Below are 20452 nucleotides of genomic sequence, written 5' to 3'. Positions count from 1 at the left end.
AGTGATGCCTGAAAGGGGAGGCAGGTGACTGATGCTTGGAAGGGGAGGCAGGTGAGCGATGGCTGGTGTGTACCTTGTCTTGATCCTGGCTGTGAGTACGGGGTGTGTGTGTGTGTGTGTGTGTGTACCTTGTCTTGATCCTGGCTGTGAGTACGGGGTGTGTGTGTGTGTGTGTGTGTGTACCTTGTCTCGTTCCTTGCTGGGAGTACGGGGGGTGTGTGTGTGTGTGTGTGTGTGTGTACCTTGTCTCGTTCCTTGCTGGGAGTACGGGGGGTGTGCTCTGGGGCCACAACGTTTCTCACAGGGCCCTCGTCCAACATAGACCTCAGAAACTGCTCCGTCTGCACCAGACAGTAACTACACACACACACACACACACACACACACACACACACACACACACACACACACACACACACACACACACAGAGGGATATATTAGCTATTATTCACATATGAAACACTAACACACCCCTACCCCGATTTGAAGTTTGTGTGTGTGTGTCTCTGTGGACTGTGTGTGTGTGTGTGTGTGTGTTTATGTGGTGTGTGTGTGTTTATGTGGTGTGTGTGTGTGTATGTGGTGTGTGTGTGTGTGTGTGTGGTCTCTGTGGACTGTAACTGTGTGTGTGTGTGTGTGTGTGCGTGTGTGTGTGTTTATGTGGTGTGTGTGTTTATGTGGTGTGTGTGTGTGTGTGTTTATGTGGTGTGTGTGTATGTGGTGTGTGTGTGTGTGTATGTGGTGTGTGTGTGTGTGTGTGGTCTCTGTGGACTGTAACTGTGTGTGTGTGTGTGTGTGTGTGTGTGTTTATGTGGTGTGTGTGTGTGTGTGTGTGTGTGTATTAACTTGTGGTCTCTGAAGATGTCCTGTAGGAAGTGTCTGTCTATGCTGGGGAACAGGTCAAAGAGCTGAGTCTCCTTCATCATGGCAGCTCCATCTCTCCTGTTAACACCACCTGGACCAGACTGAGGAGGAGAGAGAGAGAGACAGACAGGTCAAAGAGCTGAGTCTCCATCTCTCCTGTTAACACCACCTGGACCAGACTGAGGAGGAGAGAGAGAGACAGGTCAAAGAGCTGAGTCTCCATCTCTCCTGTTAACACCACCTGGACCAGACTGAGGAGAGAGAGAGACAGACAGGTCAAAGAGCTGAGTCTCCATCTCTCCTGTTAACACCACCTGGACCAGACTGAGGAGGAGAGAGAGAGACAGACAGGTCAAAGAGCTGAGTCTCCATCTCTCCTGTTAACACCACCTGGACCAGACTGAGGAGGAGAGAGAGAGACAGACAGGTCAAAGAGATGAGTCTCCATCTCTCCTGTTAACACCACCTGGACCAGACTGAGGAGGAGAGAGAGAGACAGGTCAAAGAGATGAGTCTCCATCTCTCCTGTTAACACCACCTGGACCAGACTGAGGAGGAGAGAGAGAGACAGGTCAAAGAGCTGAGTCTCCATCTCTCCTGTTAACACCACCTGGACCAGACTGAGGAGGAGGAGAGAGACAGACAGGTCAAAGAGCTGAGTCTCCATCTCTCCTGTTAACACCACCTGGACCAGACTGAGGAGGAGAGAGAGAGACAGACAGGTCAAAGAGCTGAGTCTCCATCTCTCCTGTTAACACCACCTGGACCAGACTGAGGAGGAGAGAGAGAGACAGGTCAAAGAGCTGAGTCTCCATCTCTCCTGTTAACACCACCTGGACCAGACTGAGGAGGAGAGAGAGAGACAGACAGGTCAAAGAGCTGAGTCTCCATCTCTCCTGTTAACACCACCTGGACCAGACTGAGGAGGAGGAGGAGGAGGAGGAGGAGGAAAAGGAGGAGGAGGAGGAGAGAGACAGACAGGTCAAAGAGCTGAGTCTCCATCTCTCCTGTTAACACCACCTGGACCAGACTGAGGAGGAGGAGAGAGACAGACAGGTCAAAGAGCTGAGTCTCCATCTCTCCTGTTAACACCACCTGGACCAGACTGAGGAGGAGAGAGACAGACAGGTCAAAGAGATGAGTCTCCATCTCTCCTGTTAACACCACCTGGACCAGACTGAGGAGGAGAGAGACAGACAGGTCAAAGAGCTGAGTCTCCATCTCTCCTGTTAACACCACCTGGACCAGACTGAGGAGGAGAGAGAGACAGACAGGTCAATGAGCTGAGTCTCCATCTCTCCTGTTAACACCACCTGGACCAGACTGAGGAGGAGAGAGAGAGACAGGTCAAAGAGCTGAGTCTCCATCTCTCCTGTTAACACCACCTGGACCAGACTGAGGAGGAGAGAGACAGACAGGTCAAAGAGCTGAGTCTCCATCTCTCCTGTTAACACCACCTGGACCAGACTGAGGAGGAGAGAGAGAGACAGGTCAAAGAGCTGAGTCTCCATCTCTCCTGTTAACACCACCTGGACCAGACTGAGGAGGAGAGAGAGAGACAGACAGGTCAAAGAGCTGAGTCTCCATCTCTCCTGTTAACACCACCTGGACCAGACTGAGGAGGAGGAGAGAGACAGACAGGTCAAAGAGCTGAGTCTCCATCTCTCCTGTTAACACCACCTGGACCAGACTGAGGAGGAGAGAGAGACAGACAGGTCAAAGAGCTGAGTCTCCATCTCTCCTGTTAACACCACCTGGACCAGACTGAGGAGGAGAGAGAGAGACAGGTCAAAGAGCTGAGTCTCCATCTCTCCTGTTAACACCACCTGGACCAGACTGAGGAGGAGAGAGAGAGACAGGTCAAAGAGATGAGTCTCCATCTCTCCTGTTAACACCACCTGGACCAGACTGAGGAGGAGAGAGAGAGACAGACAGGTCAAAGAGCTGAGTCTCCATCTCTCCTGTTAACACCACCTGGACCAGACTGAGGAGGAGAGAGAGAGACAGGTCAAAGAGCTGAGTCTCCATCTCTCCTGTTAACACCACCTGGACCAGACTGAGGAGGAGGAGGAGGAGGAGGAGGAGGAAAAGGAGGAGGAGGAGGAGAGAGACAGACAGGTCAAAGAGCTGAGTCTCCATCTCTCCTGTTAACACCACCTGGACCAGACTGAGGAGGAGGAGAGAGACAGACAGGTCAAAGAGCTGAGTCTCCATCTCTCCTGTTAACACCACCTGGACCAGACTGAGGAGGAGAGAGAGAGACAGACAGGTCAAAGAGATGAGTCTCCATCTCTCCTGTTAACACCACCTGGACCAGACTGAGGAGGAGAGAGACAGACAGGTCAAAGAGCTGAGTCTCCATCTCTCCTGTTAACACCACCTGGACCAGACTGAGGAGGAGAGAGAGACAGACAGGTCAATGAGCTGAGTCTCCATCTCTCCTGTTAACACCACCTGGACCAGACTGAGGAGGAGAGAGAGAGACAGGTCAAAGAGCTGAGTCTCCATCTCTCCTGTTAACACCACCTGGACCAGACTGAGGAGGAGAGAGACAGACAGGTCAAAGAGCTGAGTCTCCATCTCTCCTGTTAACACCACCTGGACCAGACTGAGGAGGAGAGAGAGAGACAGACAGGTCAAAGAGCTGAGTCTCCATCTCTCCTGTTAACACCACCTGGACCAGACTGAGGAGGAGAGAGAGAGACAGGTCAAAGAGCTGAGTCTCCATCTCTCCTGTTAACACCACCTGGACCAGACTGAGGAGGAGAGAGAGAGACAGACAGGTCAAAGAGCTGAGTCTCCATCTCTCCTGTTAACACCACCTGGACCAGACTGAGGAGGAGAGAGAGAGACAGGTCAAATAGCTGAGTCTCCATCTCTCCTGTTAACACCACCTGGACCAGACTGAGGAGGAGAGAGAGAGACAGACAGGTCAAAGAGCTGAGTCTCCATCTCTCCTGTTAACACCACCTGGACCAGACTGAGGAGGAGAGAGAGAGAGACAGGTCAAAGAGATGAGTCTCCATCTCTCCTGTTAACACCACCTGGACCAGACTGAGGAGGAGAGAGAGAGACAGACAGGTCAAAGAGATGAGTCTCCATCTCTCCTGTTAACACCACCTGGACCAGACTGAGGAGGAGAGAGAGAGACAGGTCAAAGAGCTGAGTCTCCATCTCTCCTGTTAACACCACCTGGACCAGACTGAGGAGGAGAGAGAGAGACAGGTCAAAGAGCTGAGTCTCCATCTCTCCTGTTAACACCACCTGGACCAGACTGAGGAGGAGAGAGAGAGACAGACAGGTCAAAGAGCTGAGTCTCCATCTCTCCTGTTAACACCACCTGGACCAGACTGAGGAGGAGAGAGACAGACAGGTCAAAGAGATGAGTCTCCATCTCTCCTGTTAACACCACCTGGACCAGACTGAGGAGGAGAGAGAGAGACAGACAGGTCAAAGAGCTGAGTCTCCATCTCTCCTGTTAACACCACCTGGACCAGACTGAGGAGGAGAGAGAGAGACAGACAGGTCAAAGAGCTGAGTCTCCATCTCTCCTGTTAACACCACCTGGACCAGACTGAGGAGGAGAGAGAGAGACAGACAGGTCAAAGAGCTGAGTCTCCATCTCTCCTGTTAACACCACCTGGACCAGACTGAGGAGGAGAGAGAGAGACAGACAGGTCAAAGAGCTGAGTCTCCATCTCTCCTGTTAACACCACCTGGACCAGACTGAGGAGGAGGAGAGAGACAGACAGGTCAAAGAGCTGAGTCTCCATCTCTCCTGTTAACACCACCTGGACCAGACTGAGGAGGAGAGAGAGAGAGAGACAGGTCAAAGAGATGAGTCTCCATCTCTCCTGTTAACACCACCTGGACCAGACTGAGGAGGAGAGAGAGAGACAGGTCAAAGAGATGAGTCTCCATCTCTCCTGTTAACACCACCTGGACCAGACTGAGGAGGAGAGAGAGAGACAGGTCAAAGAGCTGAGTCTCCATCTCTCCTGTTAACACCACCTGGACCAGACTGAGGAGGAGGAGAGAGAGAGACAGGTCAAAGAGCTGAGTCTCCATCTCTCCTGTTAACACCACCTGGACCAGACTGAGGAGGAGAGAGAGAGACAGACAGGTCAAAGAGCTGAGTCTCCATCTCTCCTGTTAACACCACCTGGACCAGACTGAGGAGGAGAGAGACAGACAGGTCAAAGAGATGAGTCTCCATCTCTCCTGTTAACACCACCTGGACCAGACTGAGGAGGAGAGAGAGAGAGACAGGTCAAAGAGCTGAGTCTCCATCTCTCCTGTTAACACCACCTGGACCAGACTGAGGAGGAGAGACAGACAGGTCAAAGAGATGAGTCTCCATCTCTCCTGTTAACACCACCTGGACCAGACTGAGGAGGAGAGAGAGAGACAGGTCAAAGAGCTGTCTCCATCTCTCCTGTTAACACCACCTGGACCAGACTGAGGAGGAGAGAGAGAGACAGACAGGTCAAAGAGCTGAGTCTCCATCTCTCCTGTTAACACCACCTGGACCAGACTGAGGAGGAGAGAGAGAGAGACAGGTCAAAGAGCTGAGTCTCCATCTCTCCTGTTAACACCACCTGGACCAGACTGAGGAGGAGAGAGAGACAGACAGGTCAAAGAGCTGAGTCTCCATCTCTCCTGTTAACACCACCTGGACCAGACTGAGGAGGAGAGAGAGAGACAGACAGGTCAAAGAGCTGAGTCTCCATCTCTCCTGTTAACACCACCTGGACCAGACTGAGGAGGAGAGAGAGAGACAGGTCAAAGAGCTGAGTCTCCATCTCTCCTGTTAACACCACCTGGACCAGACTGAGGAGGAGAGAGACAGACAGGTCAAAGAGCTGAGTCTCCATCTCTCCTGTTAACACCACCTGGACCAGACTGAGGAGGAGAGAGAGAGACAGACAGGTCAATGAGCTGAGTCTCCATCTCTCCTGTTAACACCACCTGGACCAGACTGAGGAGGAGAGAGACAGACAGGTCAAAGAGCTGAGTCTCCATCTCTCCTGTTAACACCACCTGGACCAGACTGAGGAGGAGAGAGAGAGACAGACAGGTCAAAGAGCTGAGTCTCCATCTCTCCTGTTAACACCACCTGGACCAGACTGAGGAGGAGAGAGACAGACAGGTCAAAGAGCTGAGTCTCCATCTCTCCTGTTAACACCACCTGGACCAGACTGAGGAGGAGAGAGAGACAGACAGGTCAAAGAGCTGAGTCTCCATCTCTCCTGTTAACACCACCTGGACCAGACTGAGGAGGAGGAGAGAGAGACAGACAGGTCAAAGAGCTGAGTCTCCATCTCTCCTGTTAACACCACCTGGACCAGACTGAGGAGGAGAGAGACAGACAGGTCAAAGAGCTGAGTCTCCATCTCTCCTGTTAACACCACCTGGACCAGACTGAGGAGGAGAGAGACAGACAGGTCAAAGAGATGAGTCTCCATCTCTCCTGTTAACACCACCTGGACCAGACTGAGGAGGAGAGAGACAGACAGGTCAAAGAGCTGAGTCTCCATCTCTCCTGTTAACACCACCTGGACCAGACTGAGGAGGAGAGAGAGAGACAGACAGGTCAAAGAGCTGAGTCTCCATCTCTCCTGTTAACACCACCTGGACCAGACTGAGGAGGAGAGAGAGACAGACAGGTCAAAGAGCTGAGTCTCCATCTCTCCTGTTAACACCACCTGGACCAGACTGAGGAGGAGAGAGAGAGACAGGGAGCTGAGTCTCCATCTCTCCTGTTAACACCACCTGGACCAGACTGAGGAGGAGAGAGAGAGACAGGTCAAAGAGATGAGTCTCCATCTCTCCTGTTAACACCACCTGGACCAGACTGAGGAGGAGAGAGAGAGACAGACAGGTCAAAGAGCTGAGTCTCCATCTCTCCTGTTAACACCACCTGGACCAGACTGAGGAGGAGAGAGAGAGACAGACAGGTCAAAGAGCTGAGTCTCCTTCATCATGGCAGCTCCATCTCTCCTGTTAACACCACCTGGACCAGACTGAGGAGGAGAGAGAGACAGACAGGTCAAAGAGCTGAGTCTCCATCTCTCCTGTTAACACCACCTGGACCAGGCTGAGGAGGAGAGAGAGAGACAGGTCAAAGAGCTGAGTCTCCATCTCTCCTGTTAACACCACCTGGACCAGACTGAGGAGGAGAGAGAGAGACAGGTCAAAGAGATGAGTCTCCATCTCTCCTGTTAACACCACCTGGACCAGACTGAGGAGGAGAGAGAGACAGACAGGTCAAAGAGCTGAGTCTCCATCTCTCCTGTTAACACCACCTGGACCAGACTGAGGAGGAGAGAGAGAGACAGACAGGTCAAAGAGCTGAGTCTCCATCTCTCCTGTTAACACCACCTGGACCAGACTGAGGAGGAGAGAGAGAGACAGGTCAAAGAGCTGAGTCTCCATCTCTCCTGTTAACACCACCTGGACCAGACTGAGGAGGAGAGAGAGAGAGAGACAGGTCAAAGAGCTGAGTCTCCATCTCTCCTGTTAACACCACCTGGACCAGACTGAGGAGGAGAGAGAGAGACAGACAGGTCAAAGAGATGAGTCTCCATCTCTCCTGTTAACACCACCTGGACCAGACTGAGGAGGAGAGAGAGAGACAGACAGGTCAAAGAGCTGAGTCTCCATCTCTCCTGTTAACACCACCTGGACCAGACTGAGGAGGAGAGAGAGAGAGAGACAGGTCAAAGAGCTGAGTCTCCATCTCTCCTGTTAACACCACCTGGACCAGACTGAGGAGGAGAGAGACAGACAGGTCAAAGAGCTGAGTCTCCATCTCTCCTGTTAACACCACCTGGACCAGACTGAGGAGGAGAGAGAGAGACAGGTCAAAGAGCTGAGTCTCCATCTCTCCTGTTAACACCACCTGGACCAGACTGAGGAGGAGGAGAGAGACAGACAGGTCAAAGAGCTGATTCTCCATCTCTCCTGTTAACACCACCTGGACCAGACTGAGGAGGAGAGAGAGAGACAGGTCAAAGAGCTGAGTCTCCATCTCTCCTGTTAACACCACCTGGACCAGACTGAGGAGGAGGAGAGAGACAGACAGGTCAAAGAGCTGAGTCTCCATCTCTCCTGTTAACACCACCTGGACCAGACTGAGGAGGAGAGAGAGAGACAGGTCAAAGAGATGAGTCTCCATCTCTCCTGTTAACACCACCTGGACCAGACTGAGGAGGAGAGAGACAGGTCAAATCAGAAGGTGAAAGGGTGATGCCAGTGTGTGTGTTTGTGTGTGTGTGTGTGTGTGTGTGTGTGTGTGTGTGTGTGTTACCCTCTCCATGTTCTCCTGTAGAGCCCGTTCTTCAGTCATGATGTCCCTGAGAGAGACATGAGGGCGGGACACACTCCAGTGGTCCAGGATTGGCAACTCATCCCGAGCCTCCGATTGGCCGCTCGGAGACGCAAAGCCGTCTGGACCAATCAGGAAGTGAGCTGGGCGTGACCCGTCCCTGAGCCCGGTTTTGGCCGTCTGTGATTCGCCCCAGTGGACAGAGCCTGGTAAAACCAGGAAGTAGAGCAGGATAGAACAGGAAAACATGGGTAATGGAGTTTTAGTTTACCCGTAGTTTTGTAGTTTTTAGGACTTTAAAACAAACTGTAACTTGTGAAAGCTTAACATATATCAATTCTACACGGATGATGTATCAGCAAATCTATATTATAGTACAGTAACACACATAACTATTCAACAAATTAACAACAATGATTTGATGACCATGACGCCTTAGTTTGTATGCGTGTGTGTGTGTGTTACCTGGGTCAGTGGTGTGTGTGTGTGTTACCTGGGTCAGTGGTGTGTGTGTGTGTTACCTGGGTCAGTGGTGTGTGTGTGTGTTACCTGGGTCAGTGGTGTGTGTGTGTGTTACCTGGGTCAGTGGTGTGTGTGTGTGTTACCTGGGTCAGTGGTGTGTGTGTGTGTGTTACCTGGGTCAGTGGTGTGTGTGTGTTACCTGGGTCAGTGGTGTGTGTGTGTGTTACCTGGGTCAGTGGTGTGTGTGTGTGTTACCTGGGTCAGTGGTGTGTGTGTGTGTTACCTGGGTCAGTGGTGTGTGTGTGTGTTACCTGGGTCAGTGGTGTGTGTGTGTGTGTGTGTGTTACCTGGGTCAGTGGTGTGTGTGTGTGTGTGTGTGTTACCTGGGTCAGTGGTGTGTGTGTGTTACCTGGGTCAGTGGTGTGTGTGTGTTACCTGGGTCAGTGGTGTGTGTGTGTGTTAACTGGGTCAGTGGTGTGTGTGTGTGTTAACTGGGTCAGTGGTGTGTGTGTGTGTTAACTGGGTCAGTGGTGTGTGTGTGTGTGTTACCTGGGTCAGTGGTGTGTGTGTGTGTTACCTGGGTCAGTGGTGTGTGTGTGTGTGTGTTCCATGGGTCAGTGGTGTGTGTGTGTGTGTGTGTGTGTGTGTGTGTGTATTACATGGGTCAGTGGTGTGTGTGTGTGTGTGTACTCACTCTCTTGTAGTAGATGGTAGGAGAGTGCTGCTTGTCTCTGCTTCTCCTAGAAAGACAACCGCAGACGTAAAACACACACCACTGACCCAGGTAACACACACACACACACACACACACACACACACACTACTGACCCAGGTAACACACACACACACACACACACACTACTGACCCAGGTAACACACACACACACACACAAGCACACACACACACACCCCACCGACCCAGGTAACACACACCCCACCGACCCAGGTAATACACACCCCACCGACCCGGGTAACACACACCCCACCGACCCGGGTAACACACACCCCACCGACCCAGGTAACACACACCCCACCGACCCAGGTAACACACACACCCCCGACCCAGGTAACACACACCATCGACCCAGGTAACACATACCCCACCTGACCCAGGTAACACATACCCCACCTGACCCAGGTAACACATACCCCACCTGACCCAGGTAACACACCCCACCTGACCCAGGTAACATACCCCACCTGACCCAGGTAACACACCCCACCTGACCCAGGTAACACACCCCACCGACCCAGGTAACACACACACACACCCCACTGACCCAGGTAACACACACACACACACACATACCCCCCACTGACCCAGGTAACACAAACACACACCATCGACCCAGGTAACACACACACCATCGACCCAGGTAACACACACACACACCATCGACCCAGGAAACACACACACCCCTCCGACCCAGGTAACACACCCCCCACCTGACCCAGGTAACACACACCCCCCACCTGACCCAGGTAACACCCCCCCCACCTGACCCAGGTAACACACACCCCCCACCTGACCCAGGTAACACACACCCCCCACCTGACCCAGGTAACCCCCCCCCCCCCCACCTGACCCAGGTAACCCCCCCCCCCACCTGACCCAGGTAACACACACCCCCCACCTGACCCAGGTAACACACACCCCCCACCTGACCCAGGTAACACACACCCCCCACCTGACCCAGGTAACACCCCCCCCCCCCCCACCTGACCCAGGTAACACCCCCCCCCCCCCCCCACCTGACCCAGGTAACACCCCCCCCCCCCCACCTGACCCAGGTAACACATACCCCACCTGACCCAGGTAACACATACCCCACCTGACCCAGGTAACACATACCCCACCTGACCCAGGTAACACATACCCCACCTGACCCAGGTAACACATACCCCACCTGACCCAGGTAACACCCCCCCCCCCACCTGACCCAGGTAACACATACCCCACCTGACCCAGGTAACACATACCCCACCTGACCCAGGTAACACATACCCCACCTGACCCAGGTAACACATACCCCACCTGACCCAGGTAACACATACCCCACCTGACCCAGGTAACACACCACACCTGACCCAGGTAACACACCCCACCTGACCCAGGTAACATACCCCACCTGACCCAGGTAACACACCCCACCTGACCCAGGTAACACATACCCCACCTGACCCAGGTAACACATACCCCACCTGACCCAGGTAACACATACCCCACCTGACCCAGGTAACACATACCCCACCTGACCCAGGTAACACATACCCCACCTGACCCAGGTAACACACACCCCACCTGACCCAGGTAACACACCCCACCTGACCCAGGTAACACACCCCACCTGACCCAGGTAACATACCCCACCTGACCCAGGTAACACATACCCCACCTGACCCAGGTAACACATACCCCACCTGACCCAGGTAACACATACCCCACCTGACCCAGGTAACACATACCCCACCTGACCCAGGTAACACATACCCCACCTGACCCAGGTAACAAATACCCCACCTGACCCAGGTAACACATACCCCACCTGACCCAGGTAACACATACCCCACCTGACCCAGGTAACACACCCCACCTGACCCAGGTAACACACCCCACCTGACCCAGGTAACATACCCCACCTGACCCAGGTAACACACCCCACCTGACCCAGGTAACACACCCCACCTGACCCAGGTAACACACCCCACCTGACCCAGGTAACACATACCCCACCTGACCCAGGTAACACATACCCCACCTGACCCAGGTAACACATACCCCACCTGACCCAGGTAACACATACCCCACCTGACCCAGGTAACACACACCCCACCTGACCCAGGTAACACACACCCCACCTGACCCAGGTAACACACACCCCACCTGACCCAGGTAACACACACCCCACCTGACCCAGGTAACACACCTGGACAGTGTCCTTCCATTTCTGGTGCAGCAGTCTGGCCATGTTGAGGTCCATCCTCACAGAGTAGTCATCAGGAGAACACACACCTGGCAACCAAGCACAGGAGAGCTGAGGGAGTGTGTCTGGGGTGTGTGGGGTGTGTGTGTTGCCTGGGTCAGTGGTATGTGTGTGTGTGTTACCTGGGTCAGTGGTGTGTGTGTGTATGTGTGTGTGTTACCTGGGTCAGTGGTGTGTGTGTGTGTGTGTTACCTGGGTCAGTGGTGTGTGTGTGTGTGTGTGTGTGTTACCTGGGTCAGTGGTGTGTGTGTGTTACCTGGGTCAGTGGTGTGTCTGTGTGTGTCTGTGTGTGTGTGTTACCTGGTAGGACACCAACAGGGCCAAACAGCTCAACCAGCTGCAGAGCCAGTTCTGTAGGCAGCTTCAGTTCAACACTCTGGATGTCCACGAGTCTGTCCCTCCTCTTCTCCTTCTCCTTCCTCCCTTTCCTCTCCTCCTCCTCCTCTCTCCTCTCCATCTCCTCCAGCTGGGCTAGGAGCGACTGGGTCACCTCGTCTACGCAATACAGCTCCTCGTCTCCCTCCTCCTCCTCCTTCTCCCATTTCTCCCACTGCTCTGCGCCAGCTCCGCTCTCCGAGTCCCGAACCACTTCCTGCTCCGCCACATCTCTTCCTGGTGGTCTGTGCTCCAGACGAGTGGACTCTCCCAAGGGGGTGTTTTGTTCCTCTGAGCCGCCCCCACCCCCAGACACCGGATGGTTCAGTCCACTAACCCCACCTACCCCTTCGTCCACGCCCCCTCCTGTCCTCCACGTCTCCTCTTCCTCCTCCCCTCTTCCCAATACAACAACCGCCTCGCTATCAGAAAAGCTGGAGGCCGAAGCCTGCTCTCCTGGGGGCGTAACCCGCCCCTCCGTCCTCTTCTCCAGGGACACACCTACGGCCATGTCCAGATCTTCATCACCCTCTTCTTCATCCTCCTCTTCCTCTAGGAAGAGTCTCTCCCCAGAGTCTAGCAACAGATTACTGGTCCACTCCAGATCCTGAGGGAGAGAGGAACCAATGGCACATTTAAAATTAATTTAGGATGGCCTCGCTATATAGGGGACGGGGCCCTACGGCCTCGCTATATAGGGGACGGGGCCCTACGGCCTCCCTATATAGGGGACGCGGCCCTACTGCCTCACTATATAGGGGACGGGCCCTACTGCCTCGCTATATAGGGGAAAGGGCCCTACGGCCTCGCTATATAGGGGAAAGGGCCCTACGGCCTCGCTATATAGGGGACAGGGCCCTACGGCCTCGCTATATAGGGGAAAGGGCCCTACTGCCTCGCTATATAGGGGACGGGGCCCTACTGCCTCCCTATATAAGGGACGGGGCCCTACTGCCTCCCTATATAGGGGACGGGGCCCTACTGCTTCCCTATATAGGGGACGGGGCCCTACTGCCTCCCTATATAGGGAGAGTCTCTCCCCAGAGTCTAGCAACAGATTACTGGTCCACTCCAGATCCTGAGGGAGAGAGGAACCAATGGCACATTTAAAATTAATTTAGGATGGCCTCGCTATATAGGGGACGGGGCCCTACGGCCTCGCTATATAGGGGACGGGGCCCTACGGCCTCCCTATATAGGGGACGGGGCCCTACGGCCTCCCTATATAGGGGACGCGGCCCTACTGCCTCACTATATAGGGGACGGGCCCTACTGCCTCGCTATATAGGGGAAAGGGCCCTACGGCCTCGCTATATAGGGGAAAGGGCCCTACGGCCTCGCTGTATAGGGGACAGGGCCCTACGGCCTCGCTATATAGGGGAAAGGGCCCTACTGCCTCCCTATATAGGGGACGGGGCCCTACTGCTTCCCTATATAGGGGACGGGGCCCTACTGCCTCCCTATATAGGGAGAGTCTCTCCCCAGAGTCTAGCAACAGATTACTGGTCCACTCCAGATCCTGAGGGAGAGAGGAACCAATGGCACATTTAAAATTAATTTAGGATGGCCTCGCTATATAGGGGACGGGGCCCTACGGCCTCGCTATATAGGGGACGGGGCCCTACTGCCTCCCTATATAGGGGACGGGGCCCTACTGCCTCCCTATATAGGGGACGGGGCCCTACTGCCTCCCTATATAGGGGACGGGGCCCTACGGCCTCCCTATATAGGGGACGGGGCCCTACGGCCTCGCTATATAGGGGACGGGGCCCTACGGCCTCGCTATATAGGGGACGGGGCCCTACGCCCTCGCTATATAGGGGACAGGGGCCCTACGGCCTCGCTATATAGGGGACGGGGCCCTACGGCCTCGTTATATAGGGGACGGGGCTCTACGGCCTCGCTATATAGGGGACGGGGCCCTACGGCCTCGCTATATAGGGGACGGGGCCCTACTGCCTCGTTATATAGGGGAAAGGGCCCTACGGCCTCACTATATAGGGGAAAGAGCCCTACGGCCTCGCTATATAGGGGAAAGGGCCCTACGGCCTCGCTATATAGGGGACAGGGCCCTACGGCCTCGCTATATAGGGGAAAGGGCCCTACTGCCTCGCTATATAGGGGACGGGGCCCTACTGCCTCCCTATATAAGGGACGGGGCCCTACTGCCTCCCTATATAGGGGACGGGGCCCTACTGCTTCCCTATATAGGGGACGGGGCCCTACTGCCTCCCTATATAGGGAGAGTCTCTCCCCAGAGTCTAGCAACAGATTACTGGTCCACTCCAGATCCTGAGGGAGAGAGGAACCAATGGCACATTTAAAATTAATTTAGGATGGCCTCGCTATGTAGGGGACGGGGCCCTACGGCCTCGCTATATAGGGGACGGGGCCCTACTGCCTCCCTATATAGGGGACGGGGCCCTACTGCCTCCCTATATAGGGGACGGGGCCCTACTGCCTCCCTATATAGGGGACGGGGCCCTACTGCCTCCCTATATAGGGGACGGGGCCCTACTGCCTCCCTATATAGGGGACGGGGCCCTACGGCCTCCCTATATAGGGGACGGGGCCCTACGGCCTCCCTATTTAGGGGACGGGGCCCTACGGCCTCGCTATATAGGGGACGGGGCCCTACGGCCTCGCTATATAGGGGACGGGGCCCTACGGCCTCGCTATATAGGGGACGGGGCCCTACGGCCTCGTTATATAGGGGACGGGGCCCTACGGCCTCGCTATATAGGGGACGGGGCCCTACGGCCTCGCTATATAGGGGACGGGGCCCTACTGCCTCGTTATATAGGGGAAAGGGCCCTACGGCCTCACTATATAGGGGAAAGAGCCCTACGGCCTCACTATATAGGGGAAAGAGCCCTACGGCCTCGCTATATAGGGGAAAGGGCCCTACGGCCTCGTTATATAGGGGATGGGGCCCTACGGCCTCGCTATATAGGGAATAGGTTTTCATTTGGGACTCAGACATAGATAGACTAGTGTCCTGTCCAGGGGGTGTACTGGTACATCAGAAACAGGAGATAGACTAGTGTCCTGTCCAGGGGGTGTCCTGGTACATCAAGCTGTCTCTCTACAGAAACAGGAGATAGACTAGTGTCCTGTCCAGGGGGTGTCCTGGTACATCAAGCTGTCTCACTACAGAAACAGGAAATAGACTAGTGTCCTGTCCAGGGGGTGTACTGGTACATCAAGCTGTCTCTCTACAGAAACAGGAGATAGACTAGTGTCCTGTCCAGGGGGTGTCCTGGTACATCAAGCTGTCTCACTACAGAAACAGGAGACAGACTAGTGTCCTGTCCAGGGGGTGTCCTGGTACATCAGAAACAGGAGATAGACTAGTGTCCTGTCCAGGGGGTGTACTGGTACATCAGAAACAGGAGACAGACTAGTGTCCTGTCCAGGGGTGTACTGTACATCAGAAACAGGAGAGACAGACTAGTGTCCTGTCCAGGGGTGTACTGTACATCAGAAACAGGAGACAGACTAGTGTCCTGTCTAGGGGGTGTCCTGGTACATCAAGCTGTCTCTCTACAAAAACAGGAGACAGACTAGTGTCCTGTCCAGGGGTGTACTGTACATCAAGCTGTCTCACTACAGAAACAGGAGACAGACTAGTGTCCTGTCCAGGGGGTGTCCTGTACATCAAGCTGTCTCACTACAGAAACAGGAGATAGACTAGTGTCCTGTCCAGGGGGTGTACTGGTACATCAGAAACAGGAGATAGACTAGTGTCCTGTCCAGGGGTTGGACTGGTACATCAAGCTGTCTCACTACAGAAACAGGAGACAGACTAGTGTCTTGTCCAGGGGGTGTACTGTACATCAAGCTGTCCCACTACAGAAACAGGAAATAGGGCAAGAGCCAATAGGGCAAGAGGAAATAGGGCAGGAGCCAATAGGGCAAGAGGAAATAGGGCAGGAGCCAATAGGGCAAGAGGAAATAGGGCAGGAGCCAATAGGGCAAGAGGAAATAGGGCAGGAGCCAATAGGGCAAGAGGAAATAGGGCAGGAGCCAATAGGGCGAGAGGAAATAGGGCAGGAGCCAATAGGGAAAGAGGAAATAGGGCAGGAGCCAATAGGGCAAGAGGAAATAGGGCAGGAGCCAATAGGGCAAGAGGAAATAGGGCAGGAGCCAATAGGGCAAGAGGAAATAGGGCAGGAGCCAATAGGGCAAGAGGAAATAGGGCAGGAGCCAATAGGGCGAGAGGAAATAGGGCAGGAGCCAATAGGGAAAGAGGAAATAGGGCAGGAGCCAATAGGGCAAGAGGAAATAGGGCAGGAGCCAATAGGGCAAGAGGAAATGGGGCAGGAGCCAATAGGGCAAGAGGAAATAGGGCAGGAGCCAATAGGCTGTTCTGGCTCAGACAAGGTTTACTTCCTTTACACAGATAGAGCCTCAGCCAATACAACAACACACAATAAACAACAACACACAATAAACAACAACAACAACACACAATTAACAACAATAACAACACCAACAACAACACACATAAAACAACAACAAACAATAAACAACACCACACAATAAACAACAATAACAATAATAACAACAACAACAACAATAATAATAAACAACAAACATCCCGACCTGCTGACACGTGTCATAGAGGTCCTCCAGAGTGTGTCTGTTGACCAGTTTAAAATGGCGTCTGAGAATGACGAGGTTCTGCTGTCTGGTCCGGCCCTCCTCCAGCTCCCTCTCCTCCACCTGGCTCCCCTTCTCGTGCGTCACACGGTACGGCACCACGCGCTGGCCGGAGGGGTGAACCGCGACGCCAGCCGAGACCGCCGCCGATACCTCTGGGAGGAAACGGGAAGGGTTGCCGTGGAGAATGGCGAGGGTGTTGTTAGGGGGAAAGTGGTATCCCGCGGCGTCGGTTGGGTTGTCGTGACGATTGTGGTCGAGACGCCAGAGGAAGGCGAAGTCTTGCGGGTCGGTCTGGGAGGAGCGATCTGTGTCGGCCAATGACGGAGGAGGGGAGGGGCGGTGGGGGTTAGGGTTAAGGTCAGGGTTGAGATTAGGGTAGAGGTCAGGTTGGAGGTTAGGTTTGAAGTTAGGGCTGAGGTTAGGGTTGAGATCGAGGTTAGGGTTAAGGTCAGAGTCGAGATTAGGGTTGAGGTTAGGGTTAAGGTCAGGCTTGAGGTCAGGCTTGAGGTTAGGGTTAAGGTCAGAGTCGAGATTAGGGTTGAGGTTAGGGTTAAGGTCAGAGTCGAGATTAGGGTTGAGGTTAGGGTTAAGGTCAGAGTTGAGGTTAGGGTTGAGGTCAGGCTTGAGGTTAGGGTTAAGGTCAGAGTCGAGATTAGGGTTGAGGTTAGGGTTAAGGTCAGGGTTGAGGTTAGGGTTAAGGTCAGAGTCGAGATTAGGGTTGAGGTTAGGGTTAAGGTCAGGGTCGAGGTTAGGGTTAAGGTCAGAGTCGAGATTAGGGTTGAAGTTAGGGTTAAGGTCAGAGTCGAGATTAGGGTTGAGGTTAGGGTTAAGGTCAGAGTCGAGATTAGGATTGAAGTTAGGGTTAAGGTCAGGGTTGAGGTTAGGGTTAAGGTCAGAGTCGAGATTAGGGTTGAGGTTAGGGTTAAGGTCAGGGTCGAGGTTAGGGTTAAGGTCAGAGTCGAGATTAGGGTTGAGGTTAGGGTTAAGGTCAGGGTCGAGGTTAGGGTTGAGGTCAGAGTCGAGATTAGGGTTGAGGTTAAGGTCAGAGTCGAGATTAGGGTTGAGGTTAGGGTTAAGGTCAGGGTTGAGGTTAGGGTTGAGGTCAGGCTTGAGGTTAGGGTTAAGGTCAGAGTCGAGATTAGGGTTGAGGTTAGGGTTAAGGTCAGGGTTGAGGTCAGGCTTGAGGTTAAGGTTAGGGTTAAGGTCAGAGTCGAGATTAGTGTTGAGGTTAGGGTTAAGGTCAGGGTCGAGGTTAGGGTTAAGGTCAGAGTGGAGATTAGGGTTGAGGTCAGAGTGGAGATTAGGGTCGAGGTCAGAGTGGAGATTAGGGTCGAGGTCAGAGTGGAGATTAGGGTCGAGGTCAGAGTGGAGATTAGGGTCGAGGTCAGAGTGGAGATTAGGGTCGAGGTCAGAGTGGAGATTAGGGTCGAGGTCAGAGTGGAGATTAGGGTCGAGGTCAGAGTGGAGATTAGGGTCGAGGTCAGAGTGGAGATTAGGGTCGAGGTCAGAGTGGAGATTAGGGTCGAGGTCAGAGTCGAGATTAGGGGCAAGGTCAGAGTTAGGGTCGAGGTCAGGGTCGAGGTCAGAGTCAGGGTCTATCTGTGGTTTGGGGGAGGGAGGGGTGTCGTTTGTGAAGGTGAGCGCCAGCTTGCACTGTTCCTCAGCCCTGCGACTCTGCCTCCGCTCCTCACTGCCCCCACCAAGATGGCCGACTTCACCTTCCACCCTGGTCTCACTAGCGTCAGTGCACTGACTGACCTCACCAACATGGCTACATTCACCAGCTTCCACACTGCCCTCACCAATATGGCTGTCACTATCAGTACAATGACTGCCCCCACCAAGATGGCCGTCTTCACTTTCCATCCTGGTCTCACTAGTGTCAGTACACTGACTGACCTCACCAAGATGGCTTCCTTCTACCTCCAACAAGTCTTTCTCAACTAAACCCTGAGTCCCCCCATCTCCGGCGGCCTGAATGGTCTCTCCCTCCCTCTGCTCCACGGTGTTGGATCCAACCACCTGGGTTGAGTTAGGGTTAGCCAACACACAGTCAGGTAATTCCTCCCGACTCAGGACTCGGTCTTTATCCGCCTCCCCCCTCCTCCCTCCTGCCTCACCCCTCTCTCCTCCTTCTCCAAATGAACGGTCTGAGCTAAGGGAGGGGACGGGGGAGGGGCAGGTGGGCAGGGGGAAGGAGTCAACACCTGTCTGTAAGAGCTCTAGAAGCTTCTGGAACTCTGTGACATGAGGCCCGCGACCAGGATGCCCTTCTGATTGGCTGCCTCTGGGATCTGCCTCCTCCCCCTCACCACCTCCCTCTTCCTCCCTCCCAGGGCGCCTCCCATTCCTTCCTCCTCCTCTTCTTTGCTCCAGTACCTCCTCTGAAGGCCAGTCTCCAACAAACTCCAACAACTCAGGCCTCACCCTCTCTCCCCCATCCCTCACCCCCTCTCCCACATCCCTCACCCTCTCTCCCACATCCTTCACCCTCTCTCCCACATCCCTCACCCTCTCTCCCCCATCCTTCACCCTCTCTCCCCCATCCCACACCTGCTCTCCCCCATCACCAATTTCTCCCACCAACTTCCCTCCTCCATCCTCTCTCTCTCCATCCCCCTCGCTCACTGATTGGCTAGCGTCCTTCACTATGACAGCAGGCTCCAGCCTATCAGAGTCCGTCTTCCTAGTTCTACTCCTCCTCTCTTTCCTCACCCTCTGACCAATCGACTCGGAGAAAGCCACGGGCCTCTCGTCGTCACCATGGAGATCTGCACTAAACACAGACTCCACCAGACAGTGGGGAATTCCTGTCTCTTCCTCTTCCTCCCCCCTGTTCCCCTCGTCGTCCGGTTGCCACGGAGCTTCCGGTTCAGAGACCAACGTTCCTAAATCAAGAATATCCTCCTCGTCCAGAATTTTAGAATTGTCCAGAATCGCACATTTTTCCGAGGCCTGTTCACTGAGGGAGAGGGACTCTGTGGACCCGTGGGCAGAGCTGTAACCCGGGGTTCTGGCTCTCCCGGAGTGGCCGGCCAACGACACGTCGGGAAGCGAGGAGGAGAGCTGGGGGCAGGACCTCTCAGAGCCCTGGACCAATCGCTGCTCTCCTACCAGGTCGCGGCGGGCCTTGTCTGAGGACTTGGGCCTATCAGGAGAAAGAAAGACAGAGAGAGAGACAGAGACAGAGAGAGACAGAGAGAGACAGAGAGAGAGAGGACAGAGAGAGACAGAGAGAGAGAAGACAGAGAGAGAGAGGACAGAGAGAGACAGAGAGAGAGAGGACAGAGAGAGACAGAGAGAGGACAGAGAGAGACAGAGAGAGAGAGAGACAGAGACAGAGAGAGAGAGAGAGAGAGATCATCTTTTCATTGTGACTTCAATTCAAGAGAAAAGACGAGGCAACTATTGAGATGCAGCCTGAAACTAACCTTAGCCCTGGCCATAACCCTAACCCTAGGCCCTAACCCTGGCCCTATCCCTGGCCCTATCCCTGGCCCTAACCCTACCCCTGACCACTAACCCTGACCCCTAACCCTATCCCTAGGCCCTGGCCCTATCCCTAGGCCCTAGCCCTGGCCATAACTCTGGCCCTATCCTAACCCCAGGCCCTAACCCTACCCTAGGCCCTAACCCTGTCCCTACCCTAGGCCCTAACCCTGTCCCTACCCTAGGCCCTGGCCCTAACCCTAGGCCCTAACCCTAGGCCCTAACCCTGGCCCTAACCCTGGGCCCTAACCCTAGGCCCTAACCCTGTCCCTACCCTAGGCCCTA

General features: G+C 54.3%; 1 protein-coding gene across 1 annotated transcript in view; it reads right to left on the bottom strand.

Annotated features, from left to right (window-relative positions):
• The window catches only part of LOC110519305 (NEDD4-binding protein 2), a 50179-nt gene that overhangs the window by 17098 nt on the left and 12629 nt on the right, over positions 1 to 20452 (bottom strand). Inside the window, exons 7-15 of the mRNA XM_036989420.1 lie at positions 19181 to 19826; positions 18578 to 18700; positions 16619 to 17233; positions 11939 to 12620; positions 11582 to 11667; positions 9349 to 9394; positions 8175 to 8398; positions 848 to 966; positions 210 to 357 (exon numbers count right to left, since the gene is read on the bottom strand). Of these exons, the coding sequence (XP_036845315.1) occupies positions 210 to 357; positions 848 to 966; positions 8175 to 8398; positions 9349 to 9394; positions 11582 to 11667; positions 11939 to 12620; positions 16619 to 17233; positions 18578 to 18700; positions 19181 to 19826 (2689 nt within the window). The remainder of the gene's footprint in view (positions 1 to 209; positions 358 to 847; positions 967 to 8174; positions 8399 to 9348; positions 9395 to 11581; positions 11668 to 11938; positions 12621 to 16618; positions 17234 to 18577; positions 18701 to 19180; positions 19827 to 20452) is intronic.

This window comes from Oncorhynchus mykiss, chromosome 10 (genome assembly GCF_013265735.2).
Source record: "Oncorhynchus mykiss isolate Arlee chromosome 10, USDA_OmykA_1.1, whole genome shotgun sequence".
NCBI classification, from domain to species: domain Eukaryota; kingdom Metazoa; phylum Chordata; class Actinopteri; order Salmoniformes; family Salmonidae; genus Oncorhynchus; species Oncorhynchus mykiss.
This window is presented reverse-complemented; position numbering and strand designations above follow the sequence as displayed.